At 28.1% G+C, this 20289-nt stretch overlaps 3 protein-coding genes across 6 annotated transcripts in view; all 3 read right to left on the bottom strand.

Annotated features, from left to right (window-relative positions):
* Positions 1 to 2078: 2078 nt before the first annotated feature.
* Positions 2079 to 11110, bottom strand: LOC100162650 (protein wings apart-like). Of its 4 annotated transcripts, none has more exons than XM_029490952.1 (14): positions 10749 to 11110; positions 10441 to 10609; positions 9567 to 9792; positions 8230 to 9485; positions 7140 to 7267; positions 6914 to 7034; positions 6382 to 6846; positions 6082 to 6304; positions 5882 to 5994; positions 5698 to 5797; positions 5450 to 5632; positions 2930 to 3018; positions 2772 to 2873; positions 2079 to 2679 (listed from the first exon to the last, which is right to left on the bottom strand). In XM_029490952.1, exons 2-14 carry the CDS (start codon positions 10456 to 10458, stop codon positions 2575 to 2577), a joined length of 3129 nt encoding a protein of 1042 aa, XP_029346812.1. In that variant the 5' UTR covers positions 10459 to 10609; positions 10749 to 11110; the 3' UTR covers positions 2079 to 2574. The 4 variants fall into 4 exon arrangements, with proteins under 4 accessions (XP_029346812.1, XP_029346813.1, XP_001950055.2 ...); XM_029490953.1 differs by having other exon boundaries at positions 2161 to 2679; positions 9582 to 9792; XM_001950020.5 differs by lacking the exon at positions 10441 to 10609 and having other exon boundaries at positions 2161 to 2679.
* A 4161-nt stretch (positions 11111 to 15271) lies between these two features.
* LOC100160618 (SET domain-containing protein SmydA-8) lies at positions 15272 to 18052 on the bottom strand. Its single transcript, XM_001950046.5, has 7 exons — positions 17771 to 18052; positions 17284 to 17711; positions 16940 to 17194; positions 16719 to 16872; positions 16320 to 16472; positions 16088 to 16256; positions 15272 to 16020 (listed from the first exon to the last, which is right to left on the bottom strand). The coding sequence occupies exons 1-7, from the start codon at positions 17942 to 17944 to the stop codon at positions 15752 to 15754; spliced, it is 1602 nt and encodes a 533-aa protein (XP_001950081.1). The 5' UTR covers positions 17945 to 18052; the 3' UTR covers positions 15272 to 15751.
* Positions 18053 to 18098: 46 nt separating this feature from the next.
* Txndc15 (thioredoxin domain containing 15) overlaps positions 18099 to 20289 on the bottom strand; it is a 10018-nt gene continuing 7827 nt past the window's right edge. Inside the window, 1 exon segment of the mRNA NM_001163181.1 lies at positions 18099 to 18470. Within this exon segment, the coding sequence (NP_001156653.1) occupies positions 18247 to 18470 (224 nt within the window). The 3' untranslated portion in view covers positions 18099 to 18246.

Below are 20289 nucleotides of genomic sequence, written 5' to 3'. Positions count from 1 at the left end.
AATCTATGTAAGAAAATTATGATTTGATCACGTGGCATTTTGATAAAATGCAGAATGATGCAGCGTCCCGTGCCGTGCCTCCTTCAAAATAAGAGTAGGGGTACGCTAAAATTTCTGAAAAATTAGTTGGGGTACTCCGTCCCCCCCCCAAGTCGAGCACTGCTTGCATTATGAAATACAAACGGTGTTTTAAAATCAACGAAAGTAAGTAGGTAACTAAGTACCTAGTCAAAGAAGTCCATCCAAATCATCCAATGTTTACTCTAAACAAAGACTCAGCGATACTCCAGCAGTTTCTTTAAATAAAATTCAAATTCCAAAAGGAAAATCCAGTGATGTAGGAACCCTTAGCCTCTGGGCTTTACCCTTGACCGTTTTTTAAATTGTTACTTGGGCGCTGCGTATCTATACACACAATCCAAATGTAAAACTATAAGAGTTAGACCCAACCTCTCAAAAAGCAAAAAAAAAAACAGCAATAACATAAATACCTAGTCTTAGAATTCAACTATGGGATACCTAATGCAAAAATGTCCAGTTAAAATAAAATTCAAATAGATCAATCGAACATACTAAGAAAGTAAGAAGCATGTTAAAACTTAAAAACTATGTTGTACAGTGCAACAATATGTAGTATAATGGTCTAAAATACCAATGTTTAAGGAACTTAGAATAGCCAAGATGTCAGGCAATATTTATTGTCAGCATACTATAGGTTTCTCCCCTCAAATATGGCAAATTTGCGTTCAGCATTAATACTAGAGTTAATTTAACTAAGTTAAATTATTTGTTTGAAAGTAGGTAGGCTTTTTTAGGATATTTAAATTGTTATGAATTTTTAAATGTCTTCCTACTCAAAAATGTATTATAAATATATAAATAGTTGTCTTGTCTTTAAATTTAGTTTGATAATATAGGTAAATTCACTGTAATATTAAAGATTTATGACTTATTCTGCTAAATATAAATTTGCTATATGTAGCGTGCGTGTGGGTGGTGGGTCAATAAGAGAAAACAAATAGTGCATTGACATCCTTCTAAAGCACCTACTAGACAAGTCCTACTGTACTCAAAGGTCTCAATACAGCCAAACCTATTAGTTATAGCTCTCTCATCTCAAAAAATTCTTGAAGTAAAAAATTAAAATACACCTGAAAAAAATCCCTGGAAGTCACTGAAAAAATTATTAAAAAAATATATAAAATATAATATCGATAATAAATTATAATCAATAATTATTACTATTTACTTAATATAATAATAATAATACAAAATATACAGATACATGTTATATATATATAATAATTTTACAAATATTTTGAATGTTTGATTAAATAAAATTAAAAATTAAAATTTATTTATTCAAATATAATAGATTTCTTCATTTTTTAACTAGATTTTGTTTTTTCCGATTAGTCTCCTACTCTGGCCAATGCCATTCTTCTTCTATCCGTTCTAACTTCTTGACAAATTGTTGTTAGTAATTTTCAAATTCTGGGATGTTCCTTTCGACAAAATGGGAAAACTTATTGTTTCGAAAGCATTGTTAGTTCTATGCTGAATTGTTAATAAATTTGTTAAATAAACATGATATTCCGTACAAACAATAATGGTATTCTTTTTAAAAATAAAGTGTTAAATATTCTAACTTTCCTAATTGTACCTACAGACTCCTAATTTTTCGTCAAATTACTGAAGCAGACTTTTATTCCTAGTATTGTACAACATATGTGTAGATTGAATGTTTTCTTACTTTACAATCAAAATGAAAAATAAATAATTGTTATCAACTTTTTTATAAAAAATAATAATTAAAAAAGTTAAAATCCAGGAGATTCTCAATATTTGAATTATTCAGTAGTATTCAACTTAGATAGGAGAGCAGAGCGAAGAGTGGTGCCTAGATAAATTAATGTACTTCATACATTTTTCTAATGAATCTACTCTATTTTAATAATTTGAATGTTTAAAATAAATAAACTTGGCATATTTAACAATAGATGTTAGGAATCACTGTTTTAAACTATAAATGTGCTTAATATATTATTAATTTATGAAGAATTAAAAAAGGCTATTTATTTAGTAAATACCAATTATTATAATATTGAACATAACATTTTTAAATGATAATTATTAATTACAATAAAATAAACAATAGGATCATGATAGTACAACGTGTATTGTTTTATATTATGAATTTAATAATAATTTTAAAAAGGCATTATTACTTCCTATGGTATTATAACACTAAAATCAAGAACCAAACATAAAAATTAATTAAGAACACAACTTACAAAATTTACTTAGGTATAACAGACGGATTAAATTTGTTTTCATTGAGATAATTAAAAATTAAAAACATAAAAATGTCACGACAAAAAAGAAGTCGTAAAGAATAGGAAAAGATTGTATTACTCTGTTATTGTTACAACAAAGACATAATACTTTACAGTCAAATAAATTACAAAATCAATACATTTATATGCAAATAAAAGGATAAGTTTCATAAGTAAAAATATTAAAACATTAAATTATGCTATTCTTGGTCCTATAGAGCATAACCAATCCAGTTGGTTATGCTGATGTGCCAGGTAGACCAGAAGCATCAGCTTGTAGTTTTTCACATTTTGTCAAATGTTTTATAATCATTTCAACAGATTTTATTCCTCTGGTGCCAGGCTAAATTATAATAACATATGGATCAATAAGTTGTATTTAATTTTAAGTACATAAAAATATGAATTAGGTATGAATTGTGCATATAAACTTACAGCAGCAGTAAGCTTCATGAAATTTAAATATTTATCCAAAACTGCCAACATAGCCGTAAACCGACCATCTGGTAAATGCTTACCAACAAATTCTAGGTATTCCTAAAATAAATGTACACGGTTATTTTACAGTAAATGTTAAAAACGTAATTAATTACCTTGTTATCCATTGTAATATAACCAAGTAAAATTGCAATAAATGATGCAATCATTGTGTGTTGCATATTTTGACCTGCCTTTTCAACGACTATAAATTATAAAAAGCAATTAGAAAAATTATAGTTCTCTATATCATGAAATTGATTACATAGTTGCTAATTAATAATCTAACCTAACAGAACTTTGAAATATACATTACTAATACACAAGTATCAATAAGTCTAACGTTGGAGAAGTTAGCGGCTCGCTAAAACGATTGAAATTCAAAAAGGGGGTCGCCACAGTAAAAAGGTTGAGAAACACTGGAGTCTCTAGAACCAAAATTAGGCGAGCTTTACTCAGACTGTGTAAACGTGTTTTGCCTATGTCGTGCGTGTGTAAGACGGAGACAACACATGCGAGTGTGGCGTCCTCTTAATAATTATTTTATCCATACTTTAACTATGTAATAACAGTGAATAACATAAAATGTTTATTTAATAACCAAAGGAAACAATAATTGTGTAACACATTTCTAATAATTTGTTATTGTGCATGAGTTAATTTAATTATAATATTATATAAATTATAACTCAATTTGCTTTGATACATAAATAATTCAATACATCAATCTTATGACTAATTGTAATAAATAATAATCGATATTGAAATATAAATATTGCTATTAATAAAATATTGTGAAAAATAGAGTTACTTGATTCCTATTTCAAGCCTATTAAGGCTTTGATATTTAGATTATAATCAAGTAATGTTGAAAACCTACTGCAGTGTGAAGTACTCACATTGAAACTTAACAAAAATCATTTGAAAAATACAAGGTGATCCAAATGTCCACATTCATTATTTCATTATTTTAAAGATTTATTTCAATTGAAAATATTTTTTTTTACTTCAATTTGATGCCATTGCAAAAACATTTTTGAAAAAATAATTATCTATTTATATAAAAATCTAATGATGTTTATTAGTCTCGCTAAAACTCGAGAACGGCTGGACCGATTTAGCTCATTTTGGTTTTAAATTATTTGTGGAAGTCCAGAGAAATTTTAAAAGGTGAGTGAGTATGAAAATGTTTGGAATTAATTATTTAATATTAAATTTGAATTTGCATGGTGTATTTCGGATATTCCCGTAACCGACCACAATAGTAGGTTTCCAGCTACCTGTAACCTGATCTTTTATCTTTTGTGTGTGTTTTATCGTCAGCAGCGTGTAGGTATGAATTGTTCTGAGAAATAAAACTCGACAATTTATCTATATTACAATCTATACATATTCCGAAATACTCGACCAATTTTGATATATATCACTGGGCTGTGTGAGATACGTGTGCCAATAGGGCACTGTTATATATACTATATAAATTAATGTTTGTATGTAGATAAAACCTCTGGGAAGAAAACAGACTAATTTAAGAATGGTTAAATTTGGTTTTTTTTTTATTCATCTGATATAGTAGTTGTGTTAGGTTAGGATTTTGTATTAATTGATTATATTAATCCACCATAGGTAGAATACTACAAACTTGGTATAACTTTGATACTTTAAAGTTAAATCATACACCTACGTACAAACAGCACGGGGTCCACGATCTTTCGTAGGTAGATTGCCTACCTGATAATATACTTCTGTGAATCAGAATTTTTATTCCGGGAAACGGAAAAGTTAAGATACATTTTGAACTCCATGCACCAAATATTAAATAATGAATTGAAAAAAGTTTGAGTCAAATAGAGTTGGTACATTTAACGGGCAACAAAATTACGGGATCAGCTAGTATTTTTTATAATTTTCATGATTTATGTTTTTATTTGTTTGACTGATGACATATTTTTCATACATATTCTTAAGGGGCCTGCTCGTGTGTCTTTAATAAGGGGCAATATTTAGGCAATATGCAATTTCGTTGCGGCCTCCCATTGTGTTAGTCGTCAATGATGATTAGTATGAGTGTGATTGCATTAGGGTACTAGGCTATCTACGCACACACTGCATGTCAGCACATGTCAATGGCATCGCTGACCAAAAATAAAATGCGTGGTTTTTTGCTCAAAACACACTTTATGGGAAAAACTCTCACGCATCGTAGAGAGGTCTGATTTGATTAATTTTTTTCCTTAGAAAGGGGATAATTTTCTACAGGGCGCATTGGACTTCGATTTTTAATTTTGTTGCTTAAAACAAATATAATAAAAATAACAAAATCTATTGAAAATTGGTCATATTCAAAATCGTATTATATGGTTTAGACAAAGAATTTTTAAAATCCAAGTCCAATGCGTCCTGTAAGAAGTGTTTTGCTTTAATAAAAATAAATTATCGAAATCAGATCAGTCTACGAGGCGTGAGAGTTTTTCCTGAATTGGCATGTTTTTGAGCAAAAAAACAGGTCACTTGCAGGTCCCTTAATTTAAATAATTTTCAGAGTATTTTGATACATAATAATATGTATATATAATTACCTACAAATTTCTGCCGAATAGTTTAAAAAACTTTATAATAATTTATATTATACTTACGTAATGCAATAGTCTCCTCAATATATTGTGTATGTGCTTTTAATGGAGCATCTTTAGCTGGTTTTTCTGTCTGTTTGTTCTCACCATCCAATATTTCATCAGTCTTTTTTTCCTCAGTCTTTGCCAATTCTTCTTGTTGGAAGAACATTTTCACTAGTGCTTCGATTGCAAGTGATTTATTTGCTACAAACACAATTTTAACATGTTAAGTTATATTTTAAAATTAAATTTTTATCAATTTAACATACAGTCATGAAGAATATCACTAGTATCAGGAGCTTTAGCTTCTGCTATAAGTTTCCTATTTTCCACATTGACCTCAACGAGATTAATCAGCAATGTTAAGGTCTACAGAAAATAATAATTTTTAAAAATTTTATGATGAACTAGAAATATATTTATTATTTAATATGTATTATGTCTTATAATTACTGAAAACATTATGTCAAACTTTTCATCATGAGGAACATATTCTGGAACTTTAAGAAAAATATGTAAAGTTGTATCAATAACTCCATCTTTTTGTCCAATTTTTGAGCCATGAGCTAGTTAGTAGGAAACAATACATCAGTATACATTTTTTATTTTAAGCTCACAAACATGTATATAATATTACTTATAATAAAACTTACTTATTCGATTAGAGTCATGTGACAAATTTATAAGCACTTTTAAATTGGCTGTAAGACACTCTCGTAATACTGCACTTATTGAGTCTTTGTCGTTTCCATTATAACTTGGATATAACGGTATCTCATAATCACATACTTTAAACAATCTAACTAATGTGTCAATCAAAATTCCATTTTCAAAATCTAATAAATAAGCGTTATTTTCTTCATTTTGCATTGTCACCTAAATAATGAAATAAAATAGATAATAACTAATTTATGGAATAAAACTTACTTATAAATAACTAACTTATATCTTACATTTTCAAGTATCCTTAAACAACGATCCACCTTTTTAATACGATCAAGTAATGTTGGGGACCACACATTAGTCATTGAATCAACATGGTTACAACATTGTACAACTGTACGTACAATGTGATCAAGACCTCCAAGCTGTCGCATTTCTTCTTTAAACCACTCACCAGCTCGAACACTAGTAAGACTTAACAGAGTCTCCATAGCCAATTGTCCTACAGTGATGTTATCTGTGTTTAAGTATTTAGCGGCTCCTTGAGATTTAATCTCTGAACATAATTGTATAACTCGTTCACGGGTCTTTTGTAATTGATGATCGGTAAGACCACAATCGTCAAGAGCTTGATCATGACTCGTATCATTTTCTAATAAATTTAACATAAGTTCAAGACAATCACGGTCTAAATCCATATTCAAACGATCTTGACTTAGAACAAACATAACAGTAGCTGTACACATTCCTAAGCTCTAGAAGATAATAGGACAATGTTACTTAAAATTATTTAACTAAATAAATAATATTCACTATAAATACTTGATCTTTGGTAGCATCTTGTAATGCACGAAATATTTTAGCAACTGTTCCATGTGCTTTAACATGCATCCTAAAAGCTGGAGTCATACATTTAGTGGCCAATGTTATTGCAGACAGACATCTAAAAAAATAAGACACTTTGTTAATTGTTTATTCATTAAATATAACAAGGTAATAACTAATACCATTGATTATAAATACTAGTATTTATAATCAATATTAATACCTAGTTCCAATTGGGTTGTTTGGTTGTAGAGCATCTAAAATATACTCAACATCATCATTAAACTCTTGAAATTCTCCAGACTCTTGAATTTGGTGAGCTTTTTTAACATTTCGGACTACAGTATAATACTAAAAAAAAAATTTAATTTGAGATTTTAAAATAAAAATACTAAGATTTAATAATTTAGATAGAAAGTACCTATGATACAACCAACAAAATATTATAATATACAGTAAAACCCGTTTAAGATGCTCTCCTAGGGATCAGTTAAAAATAGCGTATACAGCATGAAATTGTATTATACAGGTTATGTCGAACATTGTCAAAAGAATGAGACTTGTAAAAATTAGCGTATTTTACAGGAAATTATCTAAGGTCAATATCTAATTTATGCTTTTCTGTGCAACATACAATACTTTAAAACCAATAAAATAATAAATAACTTGTAGGTAATTCAAACAATTAACTCATAATTTTAACTTTTTAGTATCATTATTGTTGAATAATTTTAGTATTATAAATATACTTAAGCATTATTTTTTTGCTGTATATATATTAGGTTCAATAGTTGAAAATATGAAGAGAATCTATTCTGCCCAAAATCGTGTTCAGTAACAAAGAATATTAATATAAAATCAACATGTGCCTTGCTTTGAGAAAATTCTAAAACTATTACTACATTTAAAAACATATATAGAATGATTTTTTAAACGCATTATTTCAAAAACTATAAACATTTTTTAATATACTTTTTTATATATATTTTAAAACAATATTTTCTAAAAAATCAAACTTTTCTAAGTTTTTATTTTTTTGAATTATATTATACAGTTTTTACTTAATTCAGATAATTCTGGCCTCTATTTTTAAGTAAGTTTTGATGAGCGGAGCATAACTTACAAAATATAACTAAAAAACTAATCTTTCAAAATTAGATTTTTATGCATCAAAATAGGTACTGTGAAAAATATTATACTTTGAAATACTGAGATATTATTTTGTAAGAAAAATGTTTTCAAAAATGTTAAGTTATCAAAATAATAAAGAATGTCTTGCATTAAAAAAATTATTCTGTATATTAATAACTTACTCCTTTTTCTTTCTTGTCACATTTAAGACTTGTAACTGAATCAAAATCATCATCAAATACATCAGTTGTTTTTGTAATTCTCAGTAAAGGTTTTTGTTCGAAACTACCAGGACTTGTATTTGGAATAGATTCTTCTTTCTTTTCTTCTTCAATTTTTTTATCTTTATCAACCCATGAATGTTTATAAAGAAACATACCTTTCTTATTTCTCTCATTCCTAGATTTAAAAATACTTTTCTTTGCTGGTATTATAGTTTCAGGTGTTTCAGGGGGGTCTACTGCCATTTTTTCAGTTACGTCATCATCAATCTTGATTGGTTCAGTTTCTACAAAGACTCCTCGATGTTTTGAAGAAGAAATTTCTGACTGAATCTTAATATCTTCTTTTCTTTCCTCAATTTTCTTGCTAGCAGGTTCTTTATCAGGCTTGAAGTGTACTTCAAGCTGTTTTAGTAAATCATCAGTCGCATCAGGTTTTTCTTCTTCATTATCTACTGGAATATCCATTTTAGGGCTAGATAAAGAATCATCACTACCCTCTAATACAGCCAACAACTTATTTCGGTCATTTTCTAATTGTTCTATTTTAGATTTATCAATATTCATGTTAGTTGTTTCTTTCTCATTTATCTCATATTTCAATTCATCATCATCCTGATTAATAACAGTATGTTTAGATATATTAATTTTTAAAGTGGGAACCGTGAATTTAGCCCTATCTTGACGTCTCTTCTTAGGAATATCAATAATAGGAGGAGATTCTTCAGTTTCTGGCTCGGTATATGTAGTTTGAGGGTTTCGTCTCCGAAGACTTCTTGTAGTTATGGTAGGAGTAATTTGATCATTACTTTCTGGTACTTCAATTGCTTGTAGAGGTTTTTGAATAGAATTAGGCTCATTCACTAATTGTGATTTACCCTTAAATATTCGAAGAACGATAGGTGGTTTACTCGGGTCTTTAGTCGGTGTTAATGATGTAAAAGACAATTCTTTTGCTTCCGGAACTCTGTCTTCTTTTTCAGGAGAAGATTCTAGAGTTTTCTGAATAAGTGTTTTAGTTTTCTTGGTCACTTCTGATCCACCATATTTTCGGTCAGATCTATTAGAATCAGCATTGCGACTTTTAAAAAATTTCTTAGGTCTTACTACATTCACGGTAGGTTCTGGTATAGCAATTTTAGGTGCAGGACTAGCTTCTTGGTGTTGCCTTTTCTTTCCTACACTAAATCGAGATCCTGAAGTTTCTTCAGGTTTTCCTTAAAAAATAAAAACTATTTAATTAAAAATGTTTATTATTATTATTATTATTTTAAACCAAATTGAATTTATAGTATTACCTGTATTTGTATTACCTGTGACAAAATTAGTACTTCTAATGGAAGTAAATGAAGTAACACCCCATTTGCCAACAGTACCTGAAGATTTGGCTGCTGTAGGCCTATTAGTGTTTTCACACAGTAGCTTGTCAAAATTTATGGCTGTTTGTACAACACTATTCGGATTATTCGAGTACTTTGCACGACCATATGACTTCATGTAAGATCTAGGACCTTTCGCAGTGCTCTACAACACAAAATATATTAAAATTAAAATTAAAAATATGCCTAGGTATTTAGGTAAGAATTATAATATGATAAAGGTAATATAAGATAATAAGAACAGATAAATGTCCAGCCTGATCTAACATTTTAAATGTCTTATATTGATGATAATAGTTTAAGACTGGTATTTATAGAAAACTTGCTACATATTTTTTATCAGTACTTAAATGCATTTTATGATACACAGAAAATATTTGTATCTATTGAATTTCATTGCAGACTAGACAGTACTGAGACACTAAGTAGTCACATTATAAACAAATTTATAATGTACTTAAAGAATAAATAGGTAATATAACTTGTAATAATCTTTATAATATTGTAATATAACATCCTGATAAAAAATTATGTTCAAAACCTAGTATAAATCATCTAGCTATTAAATTATATTTCCAATAAATGTATAAAACATTTAGTCACCCTCATTAAAAACAGTATAATAGGTAAGCTCAATAGTTAATATATAATTACAAATACATAATATAAATGGAATAATATACATATTATTATTATTATTAACATTTTTAAACTAGGTATAATTTGTACATAAGTGCAATCTAGTATAGATAATACAAAAATTCAAGCATTACATAAAAATATTGAAAAATACCGTTTCTATCGGTCCCATTGAGAAGATGTAAAGTTGTTATGAAAATTTTTGTAAAAACCCATTAGGTAACACTCATCACTTTAGATGAACGGTTTCAATTAGTTTTCAAAATTAATTTGTTTGGTAATGAAAATGTTCTGGAACAGTACAAAACCAGGCACTTGACTGCCTGAGAGTCAACATTTAAGGGGCATACTTCAATAGCATTGTTGCGTTGATAGGTAGGCATTGATATTATGGCAATTTATAGGTATTTGAGAAAATAAATTCCATTACAGTATTTTATTATACAATAATCATCGATATACCTGCATGTTAAGCGTCGTAGGCGTAATCAACTACTGGATGCATCTGATCAACTCCAACCGTTTTTTATTTCAACGCACGGGGACCAACGACGTCATATCTGAAAAGGGCACCAGACGCATTTTACAGGGCTTAGGGAATTACAATCGTACTGCAAATTGCGAAACGAGTAATTAATTTCGAAACTTGAAAAATATAAGTGTAGGTATGAACTCGACGGAGCAGGTGATCACTGATCTTGTATGCATTTAATAATAATAAAAAAAATGTATATTGTAATTTGTAAACAAAACACACACACAAGCACGTACACATATACAGAACGGAACACAGGATCACAGGACACAGGCGATGGACGGTATGAAAATAAAAAATTACAAAATATGCAACAATGCGCACGCGCAATACCTTGGAGTCGATAGTAGTATCGATTAGTTTCATGTTCCATGGACTTATGTGATCATTCCATGATTTTTTTTATAAAAACTTCATTAAAAACTAATTTTTACAAGCACGATGTAAAAAGTAAAAATCTAAGATCTTAAGACCATAATAAAAACCAAGAATTCAGATTATAAAATGTAAAACATTGTGAATATGTTTTATTTATAAGTACCTACTAAGTACTAAGTAATAAAAGATTTAATATATTTATATTGGTTAATAATGTCTATGGTCATAGGTAGGTACCTATATAATTTATTTATGTTACCTATACGTCCACAAATATCTTATAAGTACCTAAATACATTCATAAATCATAAGAATGTATTTAATATTTATTAGTTAGAACTTATAAATGTAATAATGTTATTTGTTAGAAAACTAATAGTATACCTAGTCTATTAGGTAGTCTATAACCCGTGACCCAACAGGCAACAATACATACACGATACACCAGACACCTATTAACTAATCCATGGTCCACAGGACTTCCCCGACCCCCGCTATTAAAATGTCAAAATAATAATAATATGTTAAGGCCTAAGGGTGTCGGTGCCGGTTTTTCCAATTTTCCAAGATCCTATAAAATTTGAAAATTATATTTTTTTTTTTTAGTTAGGTACTACCTTAAATACTTTTCAACTAATCTATAGTTCGATACCTACCTATTTGGGGAGGGGGGTTCATAATGCGTATTATATCAATGAAAAGGACTTCACTGGAAAAACTCTAATCTGCATATTAGAATAGTCGGACTTCATTAGTTTTTTTTATTTAATAGGAGAAAACATTTTTCAGATCAGATCATAGGTCGAATTTTAATTTTACTTTAAAAGTGGTAAAAAAATACGTTTGAAAAAGAACAAATATTGTGCATTTGTGCATTATTCAAATGCAGTCCTGTAAAGAATACTTTTAAAAAGTACTTGAGTAAATACTCAAATACATTTTTTCTTAAGTATTTAAGATACTACTCAAATACTTTAATTGTAAAGTATTTCAAATACTACTCAAATACTTTGAAAAAGTATTTGGAATACTTTTCAAATACTTTTGGTTTTTAAAGTGGGTTTCTAATTATCGTAATATAAACACATAGCTAGTAGGTAATCTAATAGTTATCTAATAGTTTTAAAGGGAATATTGTTATTCAATATTCAATAACTTTTTTTTAGAAATCTGGTTTTCACAAACCTTTGGGCTTCGGCTAACACAGAAATACAGAATATTAAATAAAATTATTATTCCATTATTGTAGTTGACAATAATATTTTTACAACCAATTATTTCGAATAAAAATAAAATGTTCAAAATAAAAAACCAAAGTATTCAATACCAAAAAGTATTTAATACAAAAAAAAGTACCTATTTAAAATACCATTCAAAATACTTCATGCTGAAAGTATTTAAAAAGTTATTCAATACTTAAAAAAAGTATTTGAATACTTTTACTCAAATAATTTTACTTAAATACTTTACAGGACTGTTCAAATGTATATTCTAGCTTCTATAATTATAATTTTTTAAAATTGAGCAGAATTAATCCTACCTGCAAAATGTTCTCCTTTTAAATTTAAAAAAAATATCGAAATCTGACTATTCTACAGGGCGTGAGAGTTTTTCCTGTAAGTCATGTTTTTGTACTAAAAAAATGCACCGGCTCCTACGCCATTAACAATAATTCAATTAATATATTTTTAATTATTTTTGGAATTCCCAAGTATACTATTACTTTAACACCATTTTTTCAAATACATATTTTTTATGCAATTTCAGAGTGCAGCCTACCAAGGATAGCTGTGTGCCTGTGTCGATACAAGCTTCTCTTTACCTTCTGATTTCTAAGCTGCAGACTAGTGGAGCGAGGAAATGTTTTTTTTATTTTACAATTCGTTTTTTTTATGTGTTGGTGTGTGTCTGTATCCAAGACGAGTAGGTATAGGATAGGTTATATAGTAGGTATAGTAGGTAGTCGTAATAATGATTTGATTTTCAACTTTATAGTATATTTATTTTTGGTAGAAAGTTTATCAATATTTGGTACTTTTGAGAGGTTAAAATTGAAAATTCCCAGTCATTTTCATAAACGTGAAACTAAAAAAACTCGGAAAGAAATTGGTAACCGTAGATAAATGATTTTTTTATCGAATGTTTTATGAGCATTTTCTATACACCATTAGATTTTTAAAATATTTGTGGGCATAAATAATTTTCATTATTCAATTTTTATAATTTTTTTTTTAAATTATTTGTTTTATCAAAATACTTGAAAATTTAATAAAAGGTTCTTCATAATACGCACTGCGGTACTGGAAGGTTTATTATAAGTGTGAAATCTTTATAGCACTGCCCCTCAGGTTATTTTTATCTCGCCGCCATCGATTATAATAAATATATCGGGAAAACTCAAAACATAACAAAAAATAAATAGTGGTTGAAAAGAAATTTGATCAGGAACATTTAAGTGGTTTTTATTTGGGGAGGTGGAATGATACCTATATTTTCTAGTGACTATAGTGGGACGTTGAGAATTGTATATTGTGTTCAGGGGGCAGGGGGCGTTTGGATAGACATGGTCACATGGAGCTATGGACAAGACTATATAAGATAATTAAAAGATATAAGTTAGAGAAGCCATATAGGTTGTTAACTTAAAAAATTAAAATATTTGAAAAACTAAATGCTAAAGTGACATTTTGAAGTTTATAATGGTTTTATAATTTATTGGATTTGACCGATTTCTATGTGCGACAGAAAGTCTGGTCATTATTTATTAAACTGTTAAATTTTATTTTATTTATTATAATGATGTGTGAGCATATCATTATGCAGCATAGTTCTGTTGCTTTCTCCGCCCAACTACATGTTGGGTTGCTGTGGTAAAATATCGATGTATAGCCTTGGCGTAGATAATTTTTGCATTGAAGGGGACAGTGTACGGTGGGTGAAATCTCAAAAAGCATAGGTATTATATAGATAGATATATTTTTTGGAACTTTGCAAGATAAAAAAATGAGTTCTACTATTTATAAGGGGAAGAATTATGTTTTCGTCCTTGTAAGTAGACATAGGTACGTCGTACGTAAGTATGTATGAATCAAAGATTTCCCTTTTTAGACCAAGATGACTTCTGGGGAAGACTTAGGGGTATTTAAACTGAACGTCGCCGCCGTCCTGAGAGCTGGGAGTGAAGGGAGCCGCGTCAAAGAATCGGAAACCAAATTTAATGTAGGTACCTATTATAGTATTATATAAATATAAATATTATCAAATAAATAAAAAATACAGTTATACAGTTACATACATAGGTATATAACAATAATATATAACCATTATTTTATTTGCCATTAATAATTTGGCAATCGTCAAAATATTGCGAATACACGAAGGCACACGGAATAAAAAGTTTGAATAGCTCTGGGCTAATTAGCTCACTCTAATTTAATAATTCTATGAGATAAGATTAAAGTTGAAGGTATATATGCAGATTGAAGACAAAACTGTGTCGATGTAGGGGGGAGGGATTATTGGATTCTTGGTTTTTACAGGTAAAAAATCGTTTATTTTCGAGAAGCTATAGGTATCAACTAGTTGCTACACTTTACTAGGTACTAGCTCGCCTGCAGAAACCGAGAAAAGTCGTAGATGTTTTATTGGTTTATTGTAATAAAAATACTCATAAAAATAAATTTTAAGCTTGACGTCTTTCTTTTATTATCTAGAGAACTGAGAAGTAGATATTAAGTACACTGCAGGCGTTTTCGTAGGGTACATGTGGTTTATTGTGCATTCGTAGTACTAGTATTTATAATAAATGGTAGTACTTACCTATATTAATTCTGAAATCTCAATAGTGAATAGAGGGACGTTTTCTATAAAAAAAAATTATTCAAAACGCTGGAGAGGGGGGGGGGTCAGATTGGTATTCTTCACTTATTTTAAATTCTTATCATTTTTGGTTTGTAGTTTAGTTAAGAAGTTTAGCAGGTATATATTATATTACCTATCTTATATTCTTATATAATATATATTAGGTACCTAATTTGTGGGATAATTAAACAAAATTGAAAATATACAATAATTATTACTGTTAATATATTTTTATTGACACCACAATTGAATAAAAATGAATTCCAAATCTAACAAAAATTTATCGTATGTGACATACTTATAGTGTGTACCACATGTATATAATAATATTAAATATTATGTAATAACTAAAAACTAGTAAGTAATAATACTTAAGTCTCAACTACAATTATTATGACCAGTGGGCAGTGACGGATAGGCAAGGTATTAGGCCATTAAGTTTTGGGATTTCTAACTTTGACTACATCTATAGTTACTTTGCAGTTTAATAATTTGATTAAATTATATTTTTTACTAATGTTTGTATTAATTCACCATTATCATGTAAAAATAAAATTATGGCCAAACAGTCATGATCGGCCTTCCCAGATTTTCTTTCCTAATGACAATAATTAGTTAACTTTGTTACTACAATTTATTATAGTTCTATTTAAATATAAGATAATCAGTATAATTTATTTTGAATTTTTTACTACTTAATGATACTAGGTTTGTAAGCTTGAAGTAACTTAAAACCTGGAGATCCTTCTGGTTCATTTTTAAGTATATCTAATGCTTTAGATAATAATACTTTAGCTTCGTCACGCATTCCTTTACTTTCAGCTTTATTTTCTGATATTCTCGCAGCTGATTCCAACAATGCCAAATGAAGCTCATATAATATCACTGAAGTATAAATGTTCAATCGTATATATAATGGATCAATGATGTTTAGTACAAAAAACATATCTCTGCATAGTTCTACAAAATAATATTTATTCAATTTTATTTTTTTAAATAGGTAATTTTTTTTTCCTAGTTTCCATACCTGATTTTCTTTTCAATAAATCGTCAGTTAGCATTGAATGTTTGTAACCCATTGAATGACCGTACAACTGTATTAATGTATGCTTTACATTAAAACATAAGTAATGGTTCGAATGAATACGTGTTTTCAGTTTTGAAAAAGCATCTTCTAGTGAATTTATACTTGGATTCTAAAATAAATAGGAATATAATTTTTGTTCGTACTAGGTAACATATAACTCAATAATATATACTTGAAGAGCTTTATCAACAATGTGATTTAACTCGGTTAAAATTGCATCAATTTTATCTGATGAAACAGTGTTCGGACACCTATCACACTCCCATTCACTGGAATCATCTAAAGGATGAATTGGAGTAAGATTTCCTTTACAAAAACCTTTTACCTATAAAATATCAAAATGTATTAAACATTGCATTCACCCTTAGGGCCTGTTTTACAATTGTAGTTTAAACCTCGATTAAGCCTAACCCACTGATTTTACCATCCGAATTCGGTGGTTTAACCTTAGTTCTACGATTGTAATCCGGTCACTTAGTAGTATACATAATAATATGTTTATTAGACATTTACATTATATATATTTATAAAATGTATTGATAAGTAAGTAGACTTAAAATATAGAACTCACATTACACACAATAGTACTAAAATTAGTACCCAGTTCGGTAGCATCAGAACATCTTTTACATTTGCATTTAAAATATTTTGTTGACAAAAGATGAGCTCTTCTTTCTCGGGTTCCCCATAATGCATTAGTGTACATAGTAGTTATATGTTCACCTCTGTCATCAATTCATATTTATAAATATTTCATATTAGTTGTTTTAATTTAAATTTAAATGTTCTTACTTAGTAATTTTACGAGAAGCATAAACATAAATACGTCCACATTTATCAAATGATATACCAGTATTTGGTAAACAGTTGTGTTCTAGTTTGCTTACTGTAGGATATATAGCGGTTAACTCCAATCCGGCTACTTGAACATCTAAAGCATTTACATCTAAAATACCACATATTGTGTGTATAAGGTCTGATGATGTTTCAAATTCTTCTCCACTCAAGTAATTGTTTTTTAAATAATTATACACTGAATTAATCTCCCTAAATTAATATTAATTAATGTAATATTATGTTATTATGAACAACGGACATTAAAATTTTTATTACCTGGTATTTTGTACATTACTTACTCGTATACTTCTGATTCTGGGCCTCTATATTCCATGTGAGACTTTAATTCCATTAGACGATTCCATTTGTTTTTATCCGTGAATTGCAATAATAGGCATTTTAAAGGGGTTAAAGCATCATACATATAATCATTATTTTTAGCGATTTTTTCAGATCCTTTCACTAATACTGTACATTCACCTTCATGAATATTTTTATTGATTGATGTTACACATCCTGTACCACAAATGGGCCATAAACACTTTTCACACAAAGATTCAACTAAAGACTCTGATCTTTTCAAACGTTGTAAACATTTAATGCATATTGGTTCTGAAGTTGGAAACTTAGGACCTATAACTAATGGTTCTTCTTGAATTATAATTTCGAATGGATTAATAGTACGTTTAGCTATCAGATGACGACCTACATTAGAATCTATTTGTAACTAAAAAAATAATTAAATACAATATATTTTGTGTTTAAATATTAACAATTTTTAATTACCTCATAAGATAAACATTCATTTTTATGTTGTTTCCAATGAGCTTTTTGATGTTCCTTTGAACAATACACAACCAATGTGCATGCTGCACATTTACTACTAGCACTATTGCCACAAAATGCACAATGACTAATATTTTTTAAATGTTTAGAAATAATTTCATTATACATTGCCATATTTGATGTTAACACTTAATACTGTTTTAGTGTTCAATAAGAAATGTGTTACAAATATATCCCCTGCACAGCATTATAGTGTATCTATTTTGGAAGATACTATAAATACCCTGATATCAAATGGTTCCCAAACTAGATGAATAATACTTGATAGTTGATATGATAAAAAGTACCATTTAATTTCAAATTACTTAAAATAATTTACACATATAATATTATTATTGCTAAAAAACATAAATACAGCAAGAGAAATTTAAAAAATAATAAAACAATAACACTGTATAGAAAATATTTACATTAATTTAATCTGCATGTTCATGCTGTGCTTCAGCTTCACGCCAAATGTTTTTTATGTCTTCAACAAATTTTCTCCAGAAATGCATAGTCCTAACATAAACTAGTGTCCAGAATATAATTACAAACCATGCTAACCAAAGAGAATAATCATAATCACGATTCCCAAATCCAGGAACAGGCTTTACAAAATCTGTCATAGAAATGTCCACTTTTTCATTTGGAGTGAGATCTATATAAAAACAGTAAAAAAAATTAAATAATAAAAAAAAACTCAAAATTGTTTATAGATAAAAAATATTCAAAATATAATAAAATAAAACTATCAATCACACAAACAATACGTTGAATAATATACATTTGAATCAGTCGTTTGAGAAAACCGATTAATCCCAAAACCCTAAGTTTCAGAAAAATGAAAATACCATTTCTTACTAATAGGGTTTATCTTGATATTTAAAATTTGTCCCACTATTAAAAACTATTTAAAAAAAAAAGGTGAGTAAGTGGATGTCGCTCTGCTGTACAGTAGGTTACAAGTGGGTCACTGTGCTTATGTACTTCTTAGAATTTTTGGTAACAGAATTAAATATTTACGATAAATCTTAATTAAATTTTCAATCCTTAGATATAAAAGTTGAACATTTTATACATTTTTAACTACAAAATAATTATTCAATTTTAAATCTGATAAATTTTGTCAAAATTTCAACTTCAAATGCTTATAAAAAAAATGTGTGCCTATGTATTTTTAATATTTTACAATTGCTATTGTAACAATATATCAGGAGCCTTGCATTAAATTTTTACGCATTTTTACCAAACAAATACAATTTTATTGATATTTATAGAAAAAAAATTTAAACAATTGATAACTTACAATGTCCGTAAACAGCTCAAAAAGAGTCAAATTATTTTCAAATTTTTATCGTGTATAGAAAATGCTAATATAAACATTCAGTGAAATTTTCAAGTTTCTACAGTCTCTCGTTTTTTAATTACAACAAAATAAGAAAATCGTTACGTAAGAAATCGAGTGAATATCGAATGTTGTAAAAATATGAATTTGAAACGCTCATAAAAATTTAATTTGAGTTTCATATAGACATTTTTTTTTTTGATAAAGGTAGATTGTCCTATAAAGAATCTTGTATTACATTTTAAAATCTTAGTTTTAAAAAGAAAAATTTTTACGAATTATTAACTCAAAATAATTTGCTAATTTTCGTGATTTTTACATATTGTGTCAATTTTAGATTCTGAGTGGAACGATGAATGTATTGATTTTACAATGATGTGTGTTCTTTTTTTTATTTTTTTATTTTTTTTTGTGTCTGTGTACACGATAAGTAGTCGAAATAATGCTACGATTTTCAACTTCAGTATCTTGTTCGATCAGAAAGTGAATATCGTTGGTGCATTGGGGAGGTCAAAACTTAAAATTCCCAATAATTTTCAAAAGCGTCAAAAAAAACTAAAGAAAAATTAAGGAAAAACGGGAATTTTTACGCAAAATTGATTTTTCACAAAATTTAATTTGGTTTTTGGTGTAACTCTAAAGTAAATGACCATAGATACATGAAATTTTCACCGGTTGTTTATATTTCCATTTTTTATACATGATAAAATGTTCAAAATATTTCAATTTGTTTTGAGCTGTTTACGGACACTTTCAGTTTCCAATTTAATTAGTTTTTTTTCTATGAATGTCAATAAAACATTATTTGTTGAGTAAAAATACTTGAAAATTTAATACAAAGCTCCTACTATATTGTTAAAATGACATTTGAAAAATATTAAAAATCCTTAGTCACAGTTTTTTTTAATTAGCATTTAAAGTTCAAAAATTGACAAAATATGTAAAAATCACGAAAATTAGCAAATTATTTTGAGTTAAGAATTCGTAAAAAATTTTTCTTTTTAAATCTAAGATATGAAAATGTAATACAAGATTCCTTATAAGATTATCTACCTTTATCAAACAAAAAATATCTATAAGAAAGTCAAATCAAATTTTTGTGATCGTTTGAAATTCAAATTTTTACAACATT

This window comes from Acyrthosiphon pisum, chromosome A2 (genome assembly GCF_005508785.2).
Source record: "Acyrthosiphon pisum isolate AL4f chromosome A2, pea_aphid_22Mar2018_4r6ur, whole genome shotgun sequence".
Taxonomy (NCBI): Eukaryota; Metazoa; Arthropoda; class Insecta; order Hemiptera; family Aphididae; genus Acyrthosiphon; species Acyrthosiphon pisum.
This window is presented reverse-complemented; position numbering and strand designations above follow the sequence as displayed.